Here is a 19,747-nt window from a genome sequence, read left to right on the forward strand (position 1 = left end):
GATTGTATGAATGCTATTTTTCATATCCCTCTGCCTTTAAAACTAGGCTGCCTTAGTACCTTGAGAGTAACTGTGCAAGGCTCACTAGGACAGGAAAGCTGCGTTAATACATCTTACTTTTAAAACTCTCTGTAAACAGCTTGTTCCTACATCCTACTGCCATGATTTTAAAGTCCAATTCCTTGGGATAGCTCATATTGTCAGTTCACATGGGTCAGAGACTGTCTTTTTGTTCTGTGTCTGTAGAGCACCTAGCACAATGGGGTCCTGGGCCATTGCTGGGGCTCAATTATGAAGAGTAATAATGGGAACAGTCCAGGGCTAGAACCACTGGGAAGCTCTGAATTCTGGCCAGGAACAGTTGTTAGCAAAGTAAAACAAAGTCCAAAGTCAACGAGCTCCTTCCCCAGTCTCCTCGGTACAGGAGGAGACTGTTGCCCATTCAGTGAAACTGGGAGGAAATTCAACTCCGCGAGGAAAGAGGGACATGTTTCTCTGGCATCCTGAGGCATCCGGGGGTTCGACTGTTAGATGGATTTGTGGGCAGAATGCACAATAAATTCAATGTATCATGTTGATGTCACCACCACATGTCAAACTAGCAACTCCTACACCCTGAGCTGTTCTTTCCTACCCTGGTCTCTACTTAGAAATATAAGCGTGTATACGAGTGGGTATTGTTATTATGTGATCATGTTATTCTTTTATATTTGTCTTAATGCCCATCCTTCTGTTCCCTGCCTTCTTACTGTGACTATCTTCATGTCCTAGGTATGGCTCAAATAGGTCCTAATCCTGTGCTGTTAAAAAGTCAATGGGACTGTTAAAATCAAGCCCATAGATTGTAAACTCTTTGGGGCAGGAAGCATATATAGTTTTTAATCTCTAAAGCACCATGCTGTGTTATGGTGCTATATAAATGTTTATTATTAATGATAGTAGTTAAAAATTGTGAAGTCTGGCTGCAGCCACTGTAGTTAGGATTGTAATCCTTTATTAAGTTTCCATTATAACCACTGCAACACAAGTAGCTTTTGACATTTTCAAAGCTTTGCATCTCCCTGGGTTTTTTTGGTTTGGGTTTTTTTTTTTAAGTTTTAGCTGGATCCGTTCAACTACTTTGGAGTTATGCAAGGGTGAAAAAAAAATACATTTTCCCCACTGTTTCAAAAACAATTGTTGTGGCTTTTTGTTAATGTGGGACAACTAAAAGGAGAGAGACAGAGAGAGAGAACCAACGAACATCTGAAACAGAGTTGGCCAAGAAAAGGAAAACTAGTTTTGTCAAAAATGACTAAATGTCTATGTTGTTTTCATTTTAAAGGACTTGAAATTGACTTTTTTCTTTTAGTGAATTTTTTTGCAATTTTTTTAATACTTTTTTTAGCAAAAATTTATTGAAATGTTTTGTTTACCGAAAACTGGGTTTTCATTTTAAAAAAAAAAGCCTTATCATTATGATGTTTTCACTAGTATTTTCAATAAAAATATCATCGTGTTTCATTTTTTGCATAGAAAATGAAAAACGTTGATGTTGAAAATTTTTCATGAAAAATTTCAGTTGAGAAAAAAGGCAATTTTTGTATGGAAAAAAAAAATCCATTTGAAAAAAAAATGGTGCCCAGCTCCAATATGAAATGTGGCTAGTTTCCCCACACTTTTCTTATTTTGCAGAACATTGCATTAAAACCAAGTATACAATGAACCTGGCCCCATCAATTCTCTGGAACTAGCTACAGTCCTATGCACCAGGTCAGTGCATTGGCATGAGTAGTTGGATGCATCATCATCATGTTCCTATTACGTCTCTGGCATATAGGGCAGTGATGAAGCTCCTCCACTTCTGTCTCTTTCTGGCAAGCCTTTCAGTGGCTCCCCAGTTGTACCCCAGGTTTTTCAGCTCGGCTTCCACAGCTCTTCGCCATGTTGTTTTTGGGCGGCCTCATTTTCACTTGCCTTCAGGTGTCCATCTTATTGCTACTCTGGTGATGGAATCAGTTTCCATCCGAAGCATGTGACCGATCCATGTCCAATGCCTCCTGGCAATGATGGTACTCAGATCCTCTTGGCTGCACTGTGTCAATAGATCTTGGTTTGAGATTAGAATAGAATATCATAGAATATCAGGGTTGGAAGGGACCTCAGGAGATCATCTAGTCCAACCCCCTGCTCAAAGCAGGACCAATCCCCAATTTTTGCCCCACATCCCTAAATGGCCCCCTCAAGGATTGAACTCACAACCCTGGGTTTAGCAGGCCAATGCTCAAACCACTGAGCTTCTGGGCCAAAAGATATGGAGGATTTTTCTGAGGCAGATTGTACATTTTGTAAACAGAGCCATCTTGGTCGCCACCAGGGATTGAACCGTGGGCCTCCAGAGCTAAAAATATGACCATACACAGCGTGAGCTATGGGCCTAACACCACCCTGTCGTAGACCCGTTACCTGTGGGCTCGAGCACAGCAGAAGATATGTAACAGAATGAACGCAGGTTACACTGCTCAGTTGAGTTCATGGGGACATGCAAAGGGCTTCTTTTTAAACGGCTCCTGATGCTGCTGAACGCTGTGTGGCCAATGGATAGGCAGAGGCCCTGAGGTGGTTAGCTCCTTCCTACTTCTGACGGGCTGTAATAAAACCTTACAAGCTGTTTAGCTGAGCCTCAAAGTTCCGCTCTGAAGCATCACCCCTGATTTTCAGCCAAGCAAGCAGAGCGCTACAGTCACTTGAGTGCAAGATGCCAGGTTAGAACTCAGGCTTCACCTCAGTGCTTGCTGAATGGACAAGCCTGCAGAACCAGCCAGTTCACCTCTCTACATGGTGCCGCAGCATCTCCATCTGTAACACAGAGGTAATGCTGGTGCCAGACCAACCTGATTTCTTTGAGAAGATAACTGATTTTTTAGACAAAGAAAATGCAGTAGATCTAATCTATCTGGATGGCAGTAAGGCATCTGATACAGTTTCACATGGGAATTACTAGTTAAATTGGAGAAGATGGGGATTAATATGAGAACTGAAAGGTGGGTAAGAAATTAGTTAAAGGGGAGTGTAACCGGAGACTCACCAGCGGCACCTCCTGCTGGTCGTCTCAGGGAATTAGCATTCCAGCCTCCGGAGCACCCTCTTCAGGCCAGCATCTTGCCTTGCTGCTGGCTCCCATGTCCCTCCCAGGACCCCGGTGTCCCTTTCACTGGGTGCTGCCCCCTAGAAATACTCCACAGTTCTGGGTCTCCCGCTCCCAGGGGAACCCCCCACCCACTATCCCTACCTTGCCTTAGTCGTAGGCTCCTGCCAGTCACCAGCTAGCCCCCATGCCCTGGGGCAGATTGCAGTATGAGCCACTCATCACAGGCAAGGTTGGGTTTGGACCTGCTGCCTCTGTCTAACCTTGGACTGTCCCCTGCAACCCCTGTACCTGCTGGGCCTAATGTTAGGCCGCAGCCTGGGGCTTTCCTGGCTGGAGCTCCCCAGCTCCTCAGGCCCTTCCCCAGCCCTGCTCCAATCTAGGTACTCTGCTTAGGTCCCTGTAGCCAGGTCCCTCCCCCTCAGAAGCTAGAGAGAGTGTCTCTTCTGCTCCTGGCTTCCCTGGCTTTCATAAGGCCCACTGGGTATGTTTGGGGCGTGGCCCCGATCTGCGGCTGTTCTGCCAATCAGCCCAGCTCTTCCCCTGCCCCAGCCCTCTCCCAGGGCTATCTTAAACCCTTCTGGGCCCGAGCAGGTGTCCACCCCGCTACACCCCCACCTCAAAACCCCCATGCCTGGGGGAAGGGAGGCCTCTCAGCCGGGTTGCCCCTCCAGGCTCGCACACCTTCTCCGTGGAAGGAAAAGACCAGGGTAGGGATCGTCGAATCGTGGAAGTCAATGAATGGCTATGCAGGTGATGTCGGAGAGAAGGCTTTGGATTCTTTGACCATGGGATGGTGTTCCAAGAAGGAGGAGTGCTAGGCAGAGACGGGCTCCACCTAACAAAAGAGGGAAGAGCATCTTCGCGAGCAGGCTGGCTAACCTAGTGAGGAGGGCTTTACTCTAAGTTCACCGGGGAAAGGAGACCAAAGCCCTGAGGTAGGTGGGGAAGTGGGATACCAGGAGGAAGCACGAGCAGGAGCGTGTGAGAGGGGAGGGCTCCTGCCTCATACTGAGAATGAGGGACGATCAGCGGGTTATCTCAAGTGCCTATATACAAATGCACAAAGCCTGGGAAACAAGCAGGGAGAACTGGAGGTCCTGGCAAAGTAAGGGAATTATGATGTGATTGGAATAACAGAGATTTGGTGAGATAACTTGCATGACTGGAGTACTGTCACGGATGGGTATAAACTGTTCAGGAAGGACAGGGAAGCCAGAAAAGGTGGGGGAGTTGCACTGTATGTAAGGGAGCAGTATGACTGCTCAGAGCTCAAGTATGAAATTACAGAAAAACCTCAGAGTCTCTGGATTAAGTTTAGAAGCGTGAGCAACAAGGGTGATGTTGTGGTGGGAGTCTGCTATAGATCACCAGACCAGGGGGATGAGGTGGACAAGGCTTTCTTCCAGCAACTCGCAGAAGCTACTAGATCACACGCCGTAGTTCTCGTGCACAGACAATCCAGGAAGTTTTTGGAAAATGTAGGGGACAATTTCCTGGTGCAAGTGCTGGAGGAACCAACTAGGGGCAGAGCTCTTCTTGACCTGCTGCTCACATACCGGGAAGAATTAGTAGGGGAAGCAAAAGTGGATGGGAACCTGGGAGGCAATGACCATGAGATGGTCGAGTTCAGGATCCTGACACAAGGAAGAAAGGAAAGCAGCAGAATATCGGCCCTGGACTTCAGAAAAGCAGACTTTGACTCCCTCCGGGAACTGATGGGCAGAATCCCCTGGGAGAATAACATGACGGGGAAAGGAGTCCAGGAGAGCTGGCTGTATTTTAAAGAATCCTTATTGTGGTTACAGGGACAAACCATCCCGATGTGTAGAAAGAATAGTAAATATGGCAGGCGACCAGCTTGGCTTAACAGTGAAATCCTTGCTGATCTTAAACACAAAAAAGAGGCTTACAAGAAGTGACAGGTTGGACAAATGACCAGGGATGAGTATAAAAATATTGCTCGGGCATGTAGGAGTGAAATCAGGAAGGCTAAATCACACCTGGAGTTGCAGCTAGCGAGAGATGTTAAGAGTAACAAGAAGGGTTTCTTCAGGTATGTTGGCAACAAGAAGAAAGCCAAGGAAAGTGTGGGCCCCTTACTGAATGAGGGAGGCAACCTAGTGACAGAGGATGTGGAAAAAGCTAATGTACTCAATGCTTTTTTTGCCTCTGTCTTCACGAACAAGGTCAGCTCCCAGACGACTGCACTTGGCAGCACAACATGGGGAGGAGGTGGCCAGCCCTCTGTGAAGGAAGAAGTGGTTTGGGACTATTTAGAAAAGCTAGACGTGCACAAGTCCATGGGGCCGGATGCGTTGCATCTGAGAGTGCTGAAGGAATTGGCGGATGTGATTGCAGAGCCATTGGCCATTATCTTTGAAAACTCATGGCGATCAGGGGAAGTCCCAGAAGACTGGAAAAAGGCTAATGTAGTGCCAATCTTTAAAAAAGGGAAGAAGGAGGATCCTGGGAACTACAGGCCAGTCAGCCTCACCTCAGTCTCCGGAAAAATCATGGAGCAGGTCCTCAAGGAATCAGTTCTGAAGCACTTAGAGGACAGGAAAGTGATCAGGAACAGTCAGCATGGATTCACCAAGGGAAAGTGGTAGTGATCAATGGTTCCATGTGTAGTTGGCAGCCGGTATCTAGCGGAGTGCCCTAAGGGTCGGTCCTGGGGCCAGTTTTGTTCAATATCTTCATTAATGATCTGGAGGATGGTGTGGATTGCACCCTCAGCAAGTTTGCAGATGACACTAAACTGGGAGGAGTGGTAGATACGCTGGAGGGTAGGGATAGGATACAGAGGGACCTAGACAAATTGGAGGATTGGGCCAAAAGAAATCTGATGAGGTTCAACAAGGACAAGTGCAGAGTCCTGCACTTAGGACGGAAGAATCCAATGCACCACTATAGACTAGGGACCGAATGGCTAGGCAGCAGTTCTGCAGAAAAGGACCCTAGGGGTGACAGTGGACAAGAAGCTGGATATGAGTCAACAGTGTGCCCTTGTTTCCAAGAAGGCCGATGGCATTTTGGGGTGTATAAGTAGGGGCATTGCCAGCAGATCGAAGGACGTGATCATTCCCCTCTATTCGACATTGGTGAGGCCTCATCTGGAGTACTGTGTCCAGTTTTGGGCCCCACACTACAAGACGGATGTGGATAAATTGGAGAGAGTCCAGCGAAGGGCAACAAAAATGATTAGGGGTCTGTAACGCATGACTTTATGAGGAGAGGCTGAGGGAACTGAGATTGTTTAATCTACGGAAGAGAAGAATGAGGGGGGATTTGATAGTTGCTTTCAACTACCTGAAAGGGGGTTCCAAAGAGGATGGCTCTAGACTGTTCTCAGTAGTAGCAGATGACAGAACAAGGAGTAATGGTCTCAAGTTGCAGTGGGGGAGATTTAGGTTGGATATTAGGAAAAACTTTTTCACTAGGAGGGTGGTGAAACACTGGAATGCGCTACCTAGGGAGGTGGTGGAATCCCCTTCCTTAGAAGTTTTTAAGGTCAGGCTTGACAAAGCCCTGGCTGGGATGATTTAGTTGGGGATTGGTGCTGCTCTGGGCAGGGGGTTGGACTAGATGACCTCCAGAGGTCCCTTCCAACTCTGATATTCTATGATTCTATGATTCTCTCTGAGGCCTCCCAGGCCTGGGCCATCTCCCGGACCTGAGTCTCTGCCCTCTGGCAGGCCCGTTCCGCAGCCCCAAGTCGTGCCCTTAGGTCCAGGTCCCCCAGAGCCTCTTCTCTATCTGTCTGGGTCCGCTATTCCCTGTCCTACCCCAACCTGGGTCCCAGCCTCCTGCTGGGCCCAGTCCGTTTGGGCTTCCCTGTCACAGACCTCCCCGGTGACGGTCTGGGTCCCGGCTGGTCGCAGGATCCCCGCCGTCCTGGTTGCGGTCTTCGCCACCTCCCCTGGGTGGCCCACTGGCTGGTTAGCCACTCTCTCAACCACCTCCAGCTGCGTTTGCCCTAGTGGGCAGTCTTTCTGTAGGTGTCCCGGCTCCCGGCAACACAAACAGGTTCCCCGCCTCTGTGTTGCCCGGGCCTCCTGCTTCTTCCCGTTGTCCCTTGCTGGGCCAGCCCTTCCTGGGTTGCCCTGGGTCGTGTTCCTTCGGCCAGGGCACTCTCACCAAAGGTGTCCCCACTGCCCACAGTACCAACATGCCCGGAGCTGCCTGGGTTCCTTTACCCAGCGGACGGCTTGAGGGAACTGCCGCCGTCCTGTCCCAGGTTGAGGCATCCCGCCCCCAGCCCCGTAGGGACAGTCCTGTCCTATGTGCCCACGCCTGGCACAGGCGTAACAAGTCCTTGTTTCTGCACCGGGCCTCCTGGCCCTAGCGCCGGGCTCCTCCCTCTGGCCTCGGCGGTTCCTCCTGAACACGCGCCGGAGGAGCTTCCGCAAGGCCCACTGTTCACCCACCAGCTGGGCCATCTGTCCTTGGAGGCCCACTGCACCTCCCATAATCAATCCTGGGTCTCCCGGTCCCCCTTCAGGCTGTCAGCCCCCTTCCACTGGGCCGCTGACACCGAGCCCCACCCAGGGACAACACCCGGGGACTCCCCGTAGAAGACCCGGGATACATTGTCCCTGCTTCTCCACCTTCAAGTTCTCCTTTCTGATTCGCAAAAAGAGAAGGAGTACTTGTGGCACCTTAAAAACTAACAAATTTATTTGAGCATAAGCTTTCGTGAGCTATAGCTCACTTCATCGGATGCATTCTGATTCGGGCAATCGTCCCACAGTCCGTGCCCTTGCCCTTTGTATCAGGGGCAGACCGCTCATGCCTGCATTCTCCACCACTTTGTAACCAGGCGTAGACTCACCAGGGCACCTCCTGCTGGTCGTCTCACAAGCTCAGGGTCTAACTGATCACTATATTTGGAGTCGTGAAGGAATTTTCCCCTGAGTCAGATTGGCAAAGACCCTGGGTTTTTTTTGCCTTCCTCTGAAGCATGGGTGACATGCAAGTTTAAACTAATGTAAATGGTGAATTCTCTGTAACACAAGTCACTTTACACAGGGGAGCAGGCCAGTTTATCCCATGGGGCTTCTCACAAGAGTCAAGATATGTATGTGCTTAAAGAGGGTGCAGGACTGGAGCCCTAGGGCTTGTCTAAAATATTGGAACATCAGCTGAGCAGCTTCTGGTGGTAGATGTTAACCAGCCACCACCCAGGCTGTCAGGCACAGGGATGCTGGATCTGGCCCAATTCCATAAAACTATGTTGGTTGGCGGGATCTTGGGTGGATTGGGCTAAAGGGGACCCACCACCCCCCAACCCCCAGATCTGAGCCCCCCCCCCCCCCACACTGCCCTTGTGCATAGCCGAGATCTACAAGAGAAGCATGGAGAGTCCCTGGAACCTGGCCACAGCAGTGAGGTGAGGCCATGAGGCCCTGGCATGGTGCTGCAGGCAGAGTCCATCCCCAGTGCAGCCAGCGCCCAGTGAGTCAGCTCTGGTCCACCCTGCTGGTGCCTGCAAGGGAGGGAGGGCGAGGACTGAGCAGTGCGAGGGAAGAGAGGAGAAAGGGAGCTGTGGTGGAGGAAGACAGACACAGACACAGGCAGAGCCAGCTGCAGCCAACGGATCGCTGCAGTCCCAGCCCCCCTCCAATCACCCTCCAACCCCCCACCATAGACCCCAAATAACCCCCCACCCACAGCCCTTAACCCCCCTGTCATAGTCCCCCAAGTAACCCCCTCCCCTAGCCACCAACCCTCCACTATAGACCCCCAAATAACCCCTTCCCACAGCCTCTAACCCCACCCACCACACATGCCAAATAACCCCCTCCAATAGCCTCTAACCCTTGCCATAGACCCCCAAATAACCCCCTCCCACAGCCTCTAGCCCCCTGCCATAAACCCCAAATAACCCCCTGCCATAGACCCCAAGTAACCCCCTCCTACAGCCCCTAACCCCCCACCATAGATCCCAAATAATTCCTTCCCCTAGCTCTTAGCCCCCTGCCACAGACCCCCAAATACCCTCCTGCCATTGACCTCTCCTCCTTCAGTGTCATCTTAGGACACCCTTGGTGTGTTGACATCTCATGAACAGCTGCCACCCTAAGGAAGCCCAGCTCAGTGTGTGTAGAAACAATCAAAGCTCCTTGGCGGGACCAGGTAGCATCAGTCAGCCCCCTTTGACATGGCAGGGACAGAGGCAGGAGTCTGCTCTAAACCATTGTCAGGGTCCAGGACTCCTTCACTAACAGACATTGCAAATGTGCCAGGCATAGAGCAGTGGAGAATAGCAAATCATTTGTGAACCACTTCAAGGGGGTGTCGAGAGAGGTCTGCCCAGGAGACCCAGGAAGATCTTGGCGTCACCTGGAGGAGAAAATGTCATTGCCAGATTCACAGCCCCATCAGGGGAGGAGGAAGAAAGAGCATCAGGGATCAGCTGCTCTGCAGGATTTCCCAGATCGCCCTGGCCCTCCAGTTCTGGTGGCTGTGCCTGGGTGACCAGGGGAGAGGCTCTCAGCACAGGTGGTGGTGGCCTGCATAGGTGAGATTGCTTTTCCATGGGCCGAGAAAGGCCAGCTGTAAGGGTGAGGAACCAATAGCCTCTGGGTAGGGAACTATGGAGTGTGCTCCTTAAATGACTAAAGCCTCTTATGCTTTGGTGGATGGTTCCCCATTAGGATTTGATGCTGGAGAGGATGTGTAAGAATAAACATCCTCAAATGTTGGTGCTACCTCCTCTGGTGCCTTAGGTGCCCTCAGGAAGGGGTTACTAGCTGTGTAGCAGGGCAGGGGGAGCCAGATGGTACCAGGTAGGAAGATTTAGTATGTGGTAAGGAGGTCTCTGGAGCTGGGAAATAATGGGTGAGCATTATTGAAGGATTCAGTGATATCGGTTCCAGAGTCACAGGGTGCTCCCTGGTGCTATGTAGGCAATGGATCTCAATGGGGTCAGTGCTGTAACAACTGGTGCCACTAGCATCTGTCCCAACAACATAGGCACCAAGTGTGTCAGTACCGAGAGTATCAGTGCCAAGGTGTTGGTGCCAGACAAGGGCTGGTCAGTGGCCAGGTGGGTACCAAGGGAACCCAGTGCACAATGAATGCCGAAGTGTTGGTACTGGACAAGACTGCTCAGTGGCTGGGTCAGTACTGAGGGCACCAGTGCACAGTCAGTGCTGAGGTGTCAGTAGAGCACTGAGAATCCAGAGATGAGTCAGAGACATTTGTCTCGTAGGCACTGCAGGAGGTGACCTTGAAGCAATGCGCCTGCCTAGCTGGGTCAGTAGCAGTTGAGGCCTGGATCAAGGAGGCCTGTGCAGCCTTCTCAGCTATCAACAACAGGGGCCATTCAGTAGAGAAGAGGCTTGAGCTCTCAGGGAGGCATCCTGGCTCAATGGGGCGCTGGCTGAGTGGGGTTTCTCAGAGGGGTGGCCCCCTGACACCCTTGATGTTTGGGTCTGAAGCCCGCTCCGTGGAGTGCACCGATATGAATAACATCAGATGGGCACCTCGCACCTTCTGGGTCCACGTAGAAAAGGAGCAGCGGATGGAGAAGTGGTCTGGATATTCCCTTCCCCTGGATAAAAACATCACCTGGAGTGCCCATCGTGAACTGGCACCGGGCAGAGGGCAAAATTTACAGCCTGGGGACTTAGCCGGAAGATTTCAGCACTGAGAAGCCCCCAGTATGCACAAAAAAACCTTAAAATATCATGCAGGGGGAGGAGGGGCAACTGTTTGTGTTCTCTTGCCAATGGCATAAAAAAAACCTAATTAAACCAACAAAGTCCCTAATTAAGCTAACTATAAACGATGTGAAGGACAAAGTGTGGTGGGGAAACAGATGGATCCTGCTCAAGTTCTGTCCCATTGCTGAGAGGGTCAGAAAGAACTGAGGGGCAGGTGGGCCTGCTCTGCCCTGGACTGGGGCCCCTGGGAACAGCACAGCTCCTGCAGACACCGCTGGCCAAAAGAAACTGCTCTCACCTGCATGAGAACTGAGTGCGGGATCCACAAGAACAAAAGCCTAGAGAACGACGGGCAGTGTCAGGATATGGTGCCTTTGTCCTGGTGTGATCACTGACATCTGCACCAGGCCCACATTGGGAGTGCTATTGCAGGAGGCCCACCCTCTGCTGACAGTTCAAACACCAGGACGCACCCTCAGCCTTACATTTGTGAGTGTGAGCCCCCAAAAGGGTGTGTTTTCCTTCCTTCGTTAGGGGCAGGGTAGGAGTCCTGCACCACTGGCACTAGGCCTTTCCTGAGCATCTGTGCAGCTCAGCTCACACCTGGGGCAGCCAGGAAGAGTCTTTCCCATGCTACCAGAGCCTCTGGGCTATACAGGCAGCCAGATGACCGGGATGGACACTCCTGCCCCAGCACTGTGCACCCCTGTTTGGGTGGCTGCAGAACCGAGTCCCCGCGCCGACACGCCTCCTCCTGTACTGGCTGGGGGTGTCCGTGTGTTTCTGGTCCACAGCCCATGTAAAGCGGGACAGACGGATCCGGCTCTGATCCCGAACTTGCGGTGTTGCGGGCGGGGGCGATTTCCTCAGCGCTGGCCGCCAGGTGGCTCTGCCGCTTGCTTGGGCGGGCCGGGCGCTCGCTCCGCGCTCTTGGTCCCTCTGCTCAGCGGGCTGGGGCGGAGCTTCCTGGGTCAGCTGCTGCGCGGCCTCCATAGCTGTGACCCGAAACCCTGCCCTGAGCCGCTGCTGCTCCCCAGCCGGGAGAGCCCTTCCCTAGCGCCCCTCTGGGCCCAGCCGGGGGGACTTTCTCCGGGGGCCGACACCAGCCCCTGAGCCGGAGCCTGCAGGTGAGGGGAGAGACCCGGGGGAAGGGCTGGGGCCGGGCAGGAAAGTGACTCCGCACCAACGGCCCCTCCTCGCCCCAGCTCTGCTCCCGGGGGGGGGGTCTGCGAGTCCCGGAGCTGCTGCCCTCCCTGACCCCCCCCCCCGGCTCTGCCCCACTGAGCGCCTGCAGGAGCCGAGCCAGCGCTGGGGGAGCGACCGCCCCGGGCCGGGCCAGGGACCGAGTCTCCCAGCCCGAGGGGAGGGGAGGGTAGGGGAGGGGGTAGGAGGGAGACAGGGGCAGAGACTGGCAGGGGCAGCAGGAGCAATCAGTGGGGAGCGAGGTTCCCGGCTCCCAGCCCTGCCCATCCCCATTCCCTGCAGCACCCCGGGCAGATTGACTTCCCTGGGACAAGGGGAGGCGCAGGGAGAGGAAAAGCCAGTTCCTGCCTCTGCCTGGTCCCCGCGCTGCTGGGGCGATGTGCCGCCCTGAGGACAGTGGCAGGGGGACCCCCCCCCCCCAAAGCGGCTCCTTTGATTCTTTTTCAGTGTCTGTTTCAGGGACTGTGACTGTGGAGCCAGGTTAAAAATGTGTCAGTGGTTTGAGTCTGGGTGAGAGGGGCCAGATCTGCACTGGAATGAATTCTAGCATGAATTATCAACCGATACTTGCATTATGGTGCAGCTTTTGCCCTTCCCTCTCTGAGGTCCTTTCCTTCCTCTCCCCGCCCCTCCCCCCCCCCCCCGCACAAGGAATGACTTTGTCTCTGTCTCAGCAGGTGAGTGCAAGCAGGAAACATCTTCATTCGCATGTGCTGGTAAAAAGCAACTCATGACAAGATGCCTCCGAAGCGATCCAGAGGAAATGGTTCACAGGGACTGAACCAGAAAAAGTCCCTCAAGAATCAGAGGAAGTCGGACAAGCTACAGAAGAGCTCTCTTGTGCAGAGAGAGGGTAAATCAGGCATCCGCGGGAGAGCTGTGAGGAAGAGCAAAGACACCATCGTCTGCCAGAGAGCATATGCAGGGGAGAGGCCCAACATCTGCATCGAGTGTGGGAAAAGCTTCACCCAGAACTCAGACCTTATGAACCATCAGAGAACCCACACGGGGGAGAAACCCTATAAATGCATCGACTGCGGGAAGAGCTTCAGCGTCAGCTCAAACCTGAGTCGACACCAGAGAACCCACACGGGGGTGAAGCCCTATCCCTGCACTGATTGCGGGAAAAGCTTCACAGACAAGTCCACCCTGACCCAGCACCAACGCGTCCATACGGGTGAGAAGCCTTATAAATGCATCGACTGTGGGAAGAGCTTCAGCCGCAGCTCCCACCACAAGAGGCATCTGAGGAGCCCTCCAGGGAAGAGACAGGACAAATGCATACACTGGGAAAGTGCCACTATTGGGAAGGTGAAAGAAACTAAAGTGTCTAAGAAGAAAACCCCGACCATCGAGATCCCCAACACGTGTGCCGAGTGCTGGCAAAGCTTCAGCCAGAACTCGGACCTGGTCAAACACATGAGGATCCACACAGGAGAAAAACCCTACGAGTGTCCTGACTGCGGAAAAAGATTCAATGTCAGCTCAAACCTGATCCGACACCAGAGGATCCACACGGGAGAGAAGCCCTACACGTGCTCTGACTGCGGGAAAAGCTTCACTGACAAATCCACTCTGACCCAGCACCACCGGATCCACACAGGAGAGAAACCCTACATATGCACTTACTGCGGGAAAAGCTTCAGCCGCAGTTCCCACCACAAGAGACATGAGCGAACCCACACCGGGGAGAATCCTGTGTCCTTTCTGCCCTTGTGGCCCTACCCCACCCAGACATACTGAAATCATTCCATTGGTTCTGGGCAGTGGGAGCTGAGGGCCCAGGAACCAAGTGGGAGATTTTCCCAAGCCCCAGCGTGATTCAGTAGCACAATCCCCCATCAGGTTCCAGTAAGACATAGGGTCCCCTGTGCTTGTGTCACTTCTGGGCTTGAGACCTAGGTACCTAAATCAGTTAGGTGTTGCAATGTTGCATAGAGTTACGTCTTGACAACTGTAAGAATTTGGGCCTCAAATCCCACCCAGAGCAAAGGGAGATCTCTGAGGGGTTTTCATTAGAGAATTAAGGAGTAAGCTACCCCAATTCCATTAGTATTATTTGTATCGTCGTAGCACCTAGCAGCCCCAGTCATGGACAAGGAACCACAGTGCTAGGCGCAGTACAAACACAGAACAGAGAGATGGTCCCTGCCCCACAGAATCAACAGGATCTGGGTGCCTAACTCACTTAGACCCCGTGAACATCCAGAATTTCATAGAGTTTAGGGCCAGAGAGGACAATTAGATCGTCTAGCCTGACCTCCTGTATATCACAGGCGACGAATCTCACTCAAATACCGCTATATTGAGCCTAATTACTTTAATTAAACTAAAACCTTTCAGCGCTTAAGAGACTAAACTGTTGTGAGTCAGAGAAGAGAACAGGAGAGACCAACGGGCCCCTGCCATGGCTGGGAATTGATTAGGTGAGAGATGCCAGTATGATCCCAGCATCTCTGCACCGGGGGAAAATTCTTACCCAACCCCAAATCTGGTGATCAGTCTGACCCTGAGCAAGTGAGCAAAACCTACCAGCCAGGCATATAGAAAAAGGATTCTCTGAACCACTTCAGAGCATTGGTTTACCTCACCTGGGTCTTGTTGCCAATCTCTGATGCTTCAGGGAAAGGTGAAAAAGGAACCCAGATACATCTGGCCAATGGTGCATTGGAAAAAAAATTCCATCCTGTCCCCTGTAGGGGAGCATCTGAAGCATGAGATTTGGTTATTGTCATTACATAGTATAGCCAGTGTGCAGGGCGGGGGTGGGATAAAGAGCCTGTTCTTTGGGGCACCTCTTTCAGCAGGGAGCTACTTCTTAGAAGAATTTATTTGGTTTTACATGATCATTGGCCTGTATGGATGAGTTGAGGTGGACAGTGGAGCCCTGTTCCCAGCTGGGCTGGTGTGTACAATGTGATTGGATACCCCGGAACTGGCACTCGCTGGTCTTTTTGCACAGTGTCAGCTGGGAAGGTAAGCACTCCGGAAGCCCAGAGGATCTGAACTTCCCTGAGCCCCAGGGAAGCCCTGTAGACTTCAGCTGGAGCTATGAAATCAGGGCTCAGTCTGGGTTTAGCCTGCACTTCCGTTACCTGTGGTGAGGATATGAAGGGGCCGTTGAGCCTGGCTCCTCTCCCCAACACTGATCCCCATCTCTTGTGCAGTTGGTCAGATTGGACACGGATCCAGCAGATCCCCCTGTGCTGATGCATTCAGAAAAGGGGGTTTCTCTCTCCTTTTCTGTGTAAATAGCCTCTCCCCCTTCAGTTAACTTTGCTGGTTCTCTGCGCTGGCACCTTCAACCAGTCTGTGACACATCACTCCAAACTCCAGTTTGTCATGCTGTCGGAGCTGAGCTGATAAGATGTTGGAGCCAGGGGCCTGGGGATTCCCCCGTTTTCCAGCTGGGAGCAAACTGCCTTGAGGCAGGTTATATTCCCCTCAGTCCACCCCACCCACCAGCTTTCGTTACCCTGCTCTCCATATCACACCCAGCCCATTAATTGAAATCTCTGCCCCAGAACAGGGAGCTGGGCACTGCCGTGGTTCTGCTCCCCTGGCTCCAACACCCTGGGCCTCAGTCTCCAGAGTTTATTCGTCCCCATCCCGTGGAATTTGGGTCAGTTGAGGGGACTCACAGCTGCACCAGCTGAGTCCCGGAGCCCAGGGTGCGTGTGAGAGGTTACTCAGAGCTGGAGTGGCTGCTCCCAGGGAGGCTGGGTGCATGGACACTCCCAGTTGTGGCAGAGCCCCTCTCTGTTGCATGTGTAGTTGCAAAACATGTTAAATGCATTATGCTTTATAGAGAACAATTCTATTTAAAAAGCCTCGGGCGCCTTGGAAAATCCCAGCTTGAGATTTTGGACCATTGTGAGAACAATGAACAGTAATTGCCCAAGGACAAGGTGCTATGTAAAATATCCCCTGTTGTATTATTTCAGCACTAGCTTGTAGGGAGAGCTGGATGGTAGCAGAGAGCAACCAGGGCACAGGGGTAGCGTTACATGTTCAGAACCCTGACTTGTTTGCTTACCTGCTCAGCCCGAACGCTCCCTTCATCTGGGCATTTTTTATTTTGCATAGATGCCACTGATGCTATTCTAGTGACTGCTGATGCTCTGATTTTTCCTGCTCTGCTGATGATCGGCTTGTATCTGTTGCAGGTGCTAACATTTTGCCTTTTTAAAGTATCATCATTAAATGGGAAACTGACTGTCTTTTATCAGCTGTTTCCTGCCCCCCGACACCTCCACCCCCCACAGTTGGTTTCTAAAGCCAAACCCCAGGCCCTGGAATGTTAATTTCCTTAGAAAATACAGAGGGAGCAGTTGGGCCTTTCCATGTCTAGTGGTCCAGCCAGCTGAAGCTTCAGTCACACTTCACCTTCACATGGGAATTTTCTGTTGGCTTTTCCTTGTGTTGAGGCTGCAGGTTGAGAGGGGGACAGCTGACATGGGGTTCAGCTTGTCCAAAAGAAGGTTCATTGATTCATAGAACTTGCGGCCAGAAGGGACCATTAGTTCGTTTACTCTGTCCTGTCTAAACAGGCCATTAAATATCACCCATTACCCCGTATAGAGCCCAGGAGCTTGTGTTTGGCTGAAGCATCCCTTCCAGAAAGGCACCAGTCTGGATGTGAAGACATCAAGAGATGGAGAATGGACCACTTTCATTAGGAGTTTGTTCCAGAGGTAATCACCCTCTCTGTTAAAAATGTGTCTTATTTCTCATCTGAATGTGTCTGGCTTCAGCTTGCAGCCAGTGGTTCTTGTCCTGCCTTTCTTTGCTAGATTAAAGAGCCCTTTAGGATCCAGTATTTTCTCCCCATGAAGGTGTTTAAATACTGTAATCAAGTCACCTCTCAATCTTCTTGAGCTAAACAGATTGAGCTCTTTAAATCTGTCATATAAGGCATTTTCTCCAGCTGTCCAGTGATTTTTGTATCTCTTTTCTGCACCCTCTCCAATTTTTCAGCATTCCTTTTAAAATGTGAACATCAGAAGTAGATGCGCAGTATTCCAGTGTCGGTCTGAGAGGTAAACTAACTCATGTGTCCGACTCGCTATTCCCCTGTTTATACACCCAAGGATCACATTGCACTGGGAGCTCATGTTAGTTACTTGTCCGCTATAACCCCAAACACTTTCCAGAGTCACTGCTTTCCCAGATAGTCCCCTGTTCTGTAGATCTGGGTTACATCCTTTGTTCTTAGCTTTATAACTGCACTGGGCTGCATTAAAACACATTGTGTTTCAATGGGTCCTGTTTATTAAGTGATCCAGATTACTCTGCATGACTGCCCTGTCCTCATTATTTACCACTCTGCCGGTCTCTATGGCAGCTGCATCTTGTATCAGCAGTGATTTTATATTTGCTACCAGATTTATTGATGAAAATGTTGAATAGTTTGGGCCCTAGATTCCCCCCCCCTCCCCGCTGAACCCCTAGAAAAAACCCCATTTGATGGTCATTCCCCATTGACTACTTTTTATGGTCTGGGGGGTACTGGTCAGGGAATGGGGTAGGGGGGTCTTTACCATCCAGGGCCTCAATTTCAGGCCAGTTGCTTTGGTTGACTTAGGAGGACAGGAGACAGAAACATTGAGGCTTTAGAGCACTAGTTCTAGTCAGTGCAAAAATCAACATGCAGGCAGCAGATACTTGGCTGCTCCAGAAAAGCAGCTGTGCTACCATAGTGATAAGTGGGGCACAGAAACATACACAGACTAAATCAGATCCCTAGGACCCGCCCTACAAGTGGGATTGGAACCCAGAGCAGGTACAGGATTTAAAATAAACCAGGAAATGAGAGATTCCTCTTCAAAAGAATGAAAGTCCCCTAAGTAAACAGGAGGATGAGCTGCCAGGACAAGGGCCGCTGAACTGCACCTCTCAGCCTCTGAGAGATTGCTGCTTCTCTCCTCCTCCTTGGTTCTCTCCTTAGTCAGTCAGCTGACAGTTTGGCTGGGGCTGGGGCCTAGTGCTTAACTGACACCTAGCCTGCTCCTTCACAGCTGGGGCAGGGCAGAGAACAGCTGCACTCTGTCAATTCACAACTGGCACGTTATCCCTTAAGGACCACAGGTGATGTGTATTAGAACAATCCCTAGGCTGCTCTAGCATATGCCGATGGGGAGCAGATGCAGTTTATGAAGCAAGGAGCCATAACAAGCTCTCTGAGAGCCTGTCACTGTCCTCTGGCTCTCCAGTGTTGAGTTGGAGCTGGAGAAAATCTGGCTCGGAAAATGGAGTTGGGTCCTCGGAGTAGGATTGTCCAGTGGGTAGAGCACTCGATTGGCCCTTCAGAGGCTTGGGATCCATTTAATAAAGAAATAAACCACTAAAAACATAGTGCAGATCCTCACCTCACAAAGTCAGTATGTTGTTTTTAATTTAGATCATGGTAGCACACAGCGACCTGAAACAATATCAGAGCCCCACAGTGTGTGGACATAGTGACAGATGCCATGTTGCATAACTCTCACAATTTTATTGTGAGTCTTGTCATATTTGGTTATTTCTTAAATCCCCAGCTTCTGGAATCATGTTAATGTGTGAGACTCTCAGCTTTCTTTTAAAAAATGTCTGGCCCTGTGTGTGCAGCGAAAAGTTTGGAAACATGACTAAGTGTGCTAGAAAGGTTCAAAACCAGAGGGCCAAGAAAAATAGTCCAAAATACTGCTGCTGCTTTTTTTTAAAGTAATATTATTTTAAACCATTATCCTGATCTTGGGACATCTGACTCATGATTTTTAATGCTTTACTTGAAGGAGGGGAAACTGAGGCACAGAGCCGTGCTGTGACTTGCCTGAGGTCACACACCAGGCCAATGGTAGAGTGTTAAGGAAAAGTTAGCATATGTGACTCCATTTTGGTTTGGGGCCCACCATTGTCTAAAAGCAAGCACATCATGCACCAGGAGGAGTGTTCCTTAGATACTGCATTCCTGTGAAAACCCTCCCCCTTGTTTCCAGCCTGTCTTGACTCCTGGTTTCTGTTCTTTGTCTGTTCCTAACTCCCTGCCTCCTGGCCTTGATGTGAGCCTCCCATCCTGATAAGAAAGGCTACTGGTGCATTGCTTTAGGACCATGTTGTGTAGTTGAAGTAATGGTTTAGCACAGGGAATGTACCCAGCAGGGATAGGTGGTAGATAAGGGAAGGGTTTGTCTATTGGCTAAGGTTTCCGATGCACGAGGGCAACATGCTTTGCTAAAAGGTATATAATCGCTGTATAACCTGCATTCGGGGTCCCCTCCTGACTAGCAGGGGGGCACCACGCTCGAGCGTAATAAACTTAGTATCTTTGGGAACTCTGCAGTTGTGGACTTTGTCCATGTGCCTCAGCCTAGACTCGAACTGTGCATGACCTATCGGGTATAATTAGTAACAAGAGCCAGGAAGAGAACCCAGCGCCCTAGTCCCATGCCCCAGCCACTAGATCCTTTTGCCTTACTGGAGCGTGTTGCTCTTCTGCCAGTGTACACCAGCTGAGGGAGGCTCTGGTTTCCTGCACTTAAGTACACTCAAAACTATAAACCAATATACAAGCTCTAGCCTTTTCCTGTTCTGCCTCCCTGTGTCCACACGCCCCAACACGTAAACTAGTTGCTGCAGCTCTAGCCTAGTGATCTAGCCAGATCACTCCCAGACACCGAGTAAGTGGGCCCTGCTTGGGCACCTTCCATTCTCTGAGCACCGTGCACATACTAGCTGAGTCAATTCATATAGCCCTTGGTTTGCAGGT

The 19,747-nt window shown here is 51.1% G+C and overlaps 1 protein-coding gene across 3 annotated transcripts; it reads left to right on the forward strand.

Annotated features, from left to right (window-relative positions):
- Positions 1-11,624: 11,624 nt before the first annotated feature.
- Positions 11,625-16,220, forward strand: LOC119567496 (zinc finger protein 629). 3 transcript variants are annotated; one of them, XR_006285885.1, is made up of 3 exons: positions 11,754-11,924; positions 12,678-14,976; positions 16,087-16,220. XR_006285885.1 is itself a non-coding variant. In XM_037913629.2 (2 exons), the coding sequence occupies exon 2, from the start codon at positions 12,739-12,741 to the stop codon at positions 13,741-13,743; it is 1,005 nt and encodes a 334-aa protein (XP_037769557.1). In that variant the 5' UTR covers positions 11,625-11,924; positions 12,678-12,738; the 3' UTR covers positions 13,744-16,220. The 3 variants fall into 3 exon arrangements, 2 of the variants coding, with proteins under 2 accessions (XP_037769557.1, XP_037769558.1); XM_037913629.2 differs by having other exon boundaries at positions 11,625-11,924; positions 12,678-16,220; XM_037913630.2 differs by having other exon boundaries at positions 11,753-11,924; positions 12,675-16,220.
- Positions 16,221-19,747: the final 3,527 nt, after the last annotated feature.

The sequence above is a fragment of the Chelonia mydas genome, chromosome 14, assembly GCF_015237465.2.
Source record: "Chelonia mydas isolate rCheMyd1 chromosome 14, rCheMyd1.pri.v2, whole genome shotgun sequence".
NCBI classification, from domain to species: Eukaryota; Metazoa; Chordata; order Testudines; family Cheloniidae; genus Chelonia; species Chelonia mydas.

Bases quoted from the DNA above. Each gene is read 5' to 3' on its own strand.
- LOC119567496 (XM_037913629.2), top strand. From the start codon at position 12,739: ATGCCTCCGAAGCGATCCAGAGGAAATGGTTCACAGGGACTGAACCAG.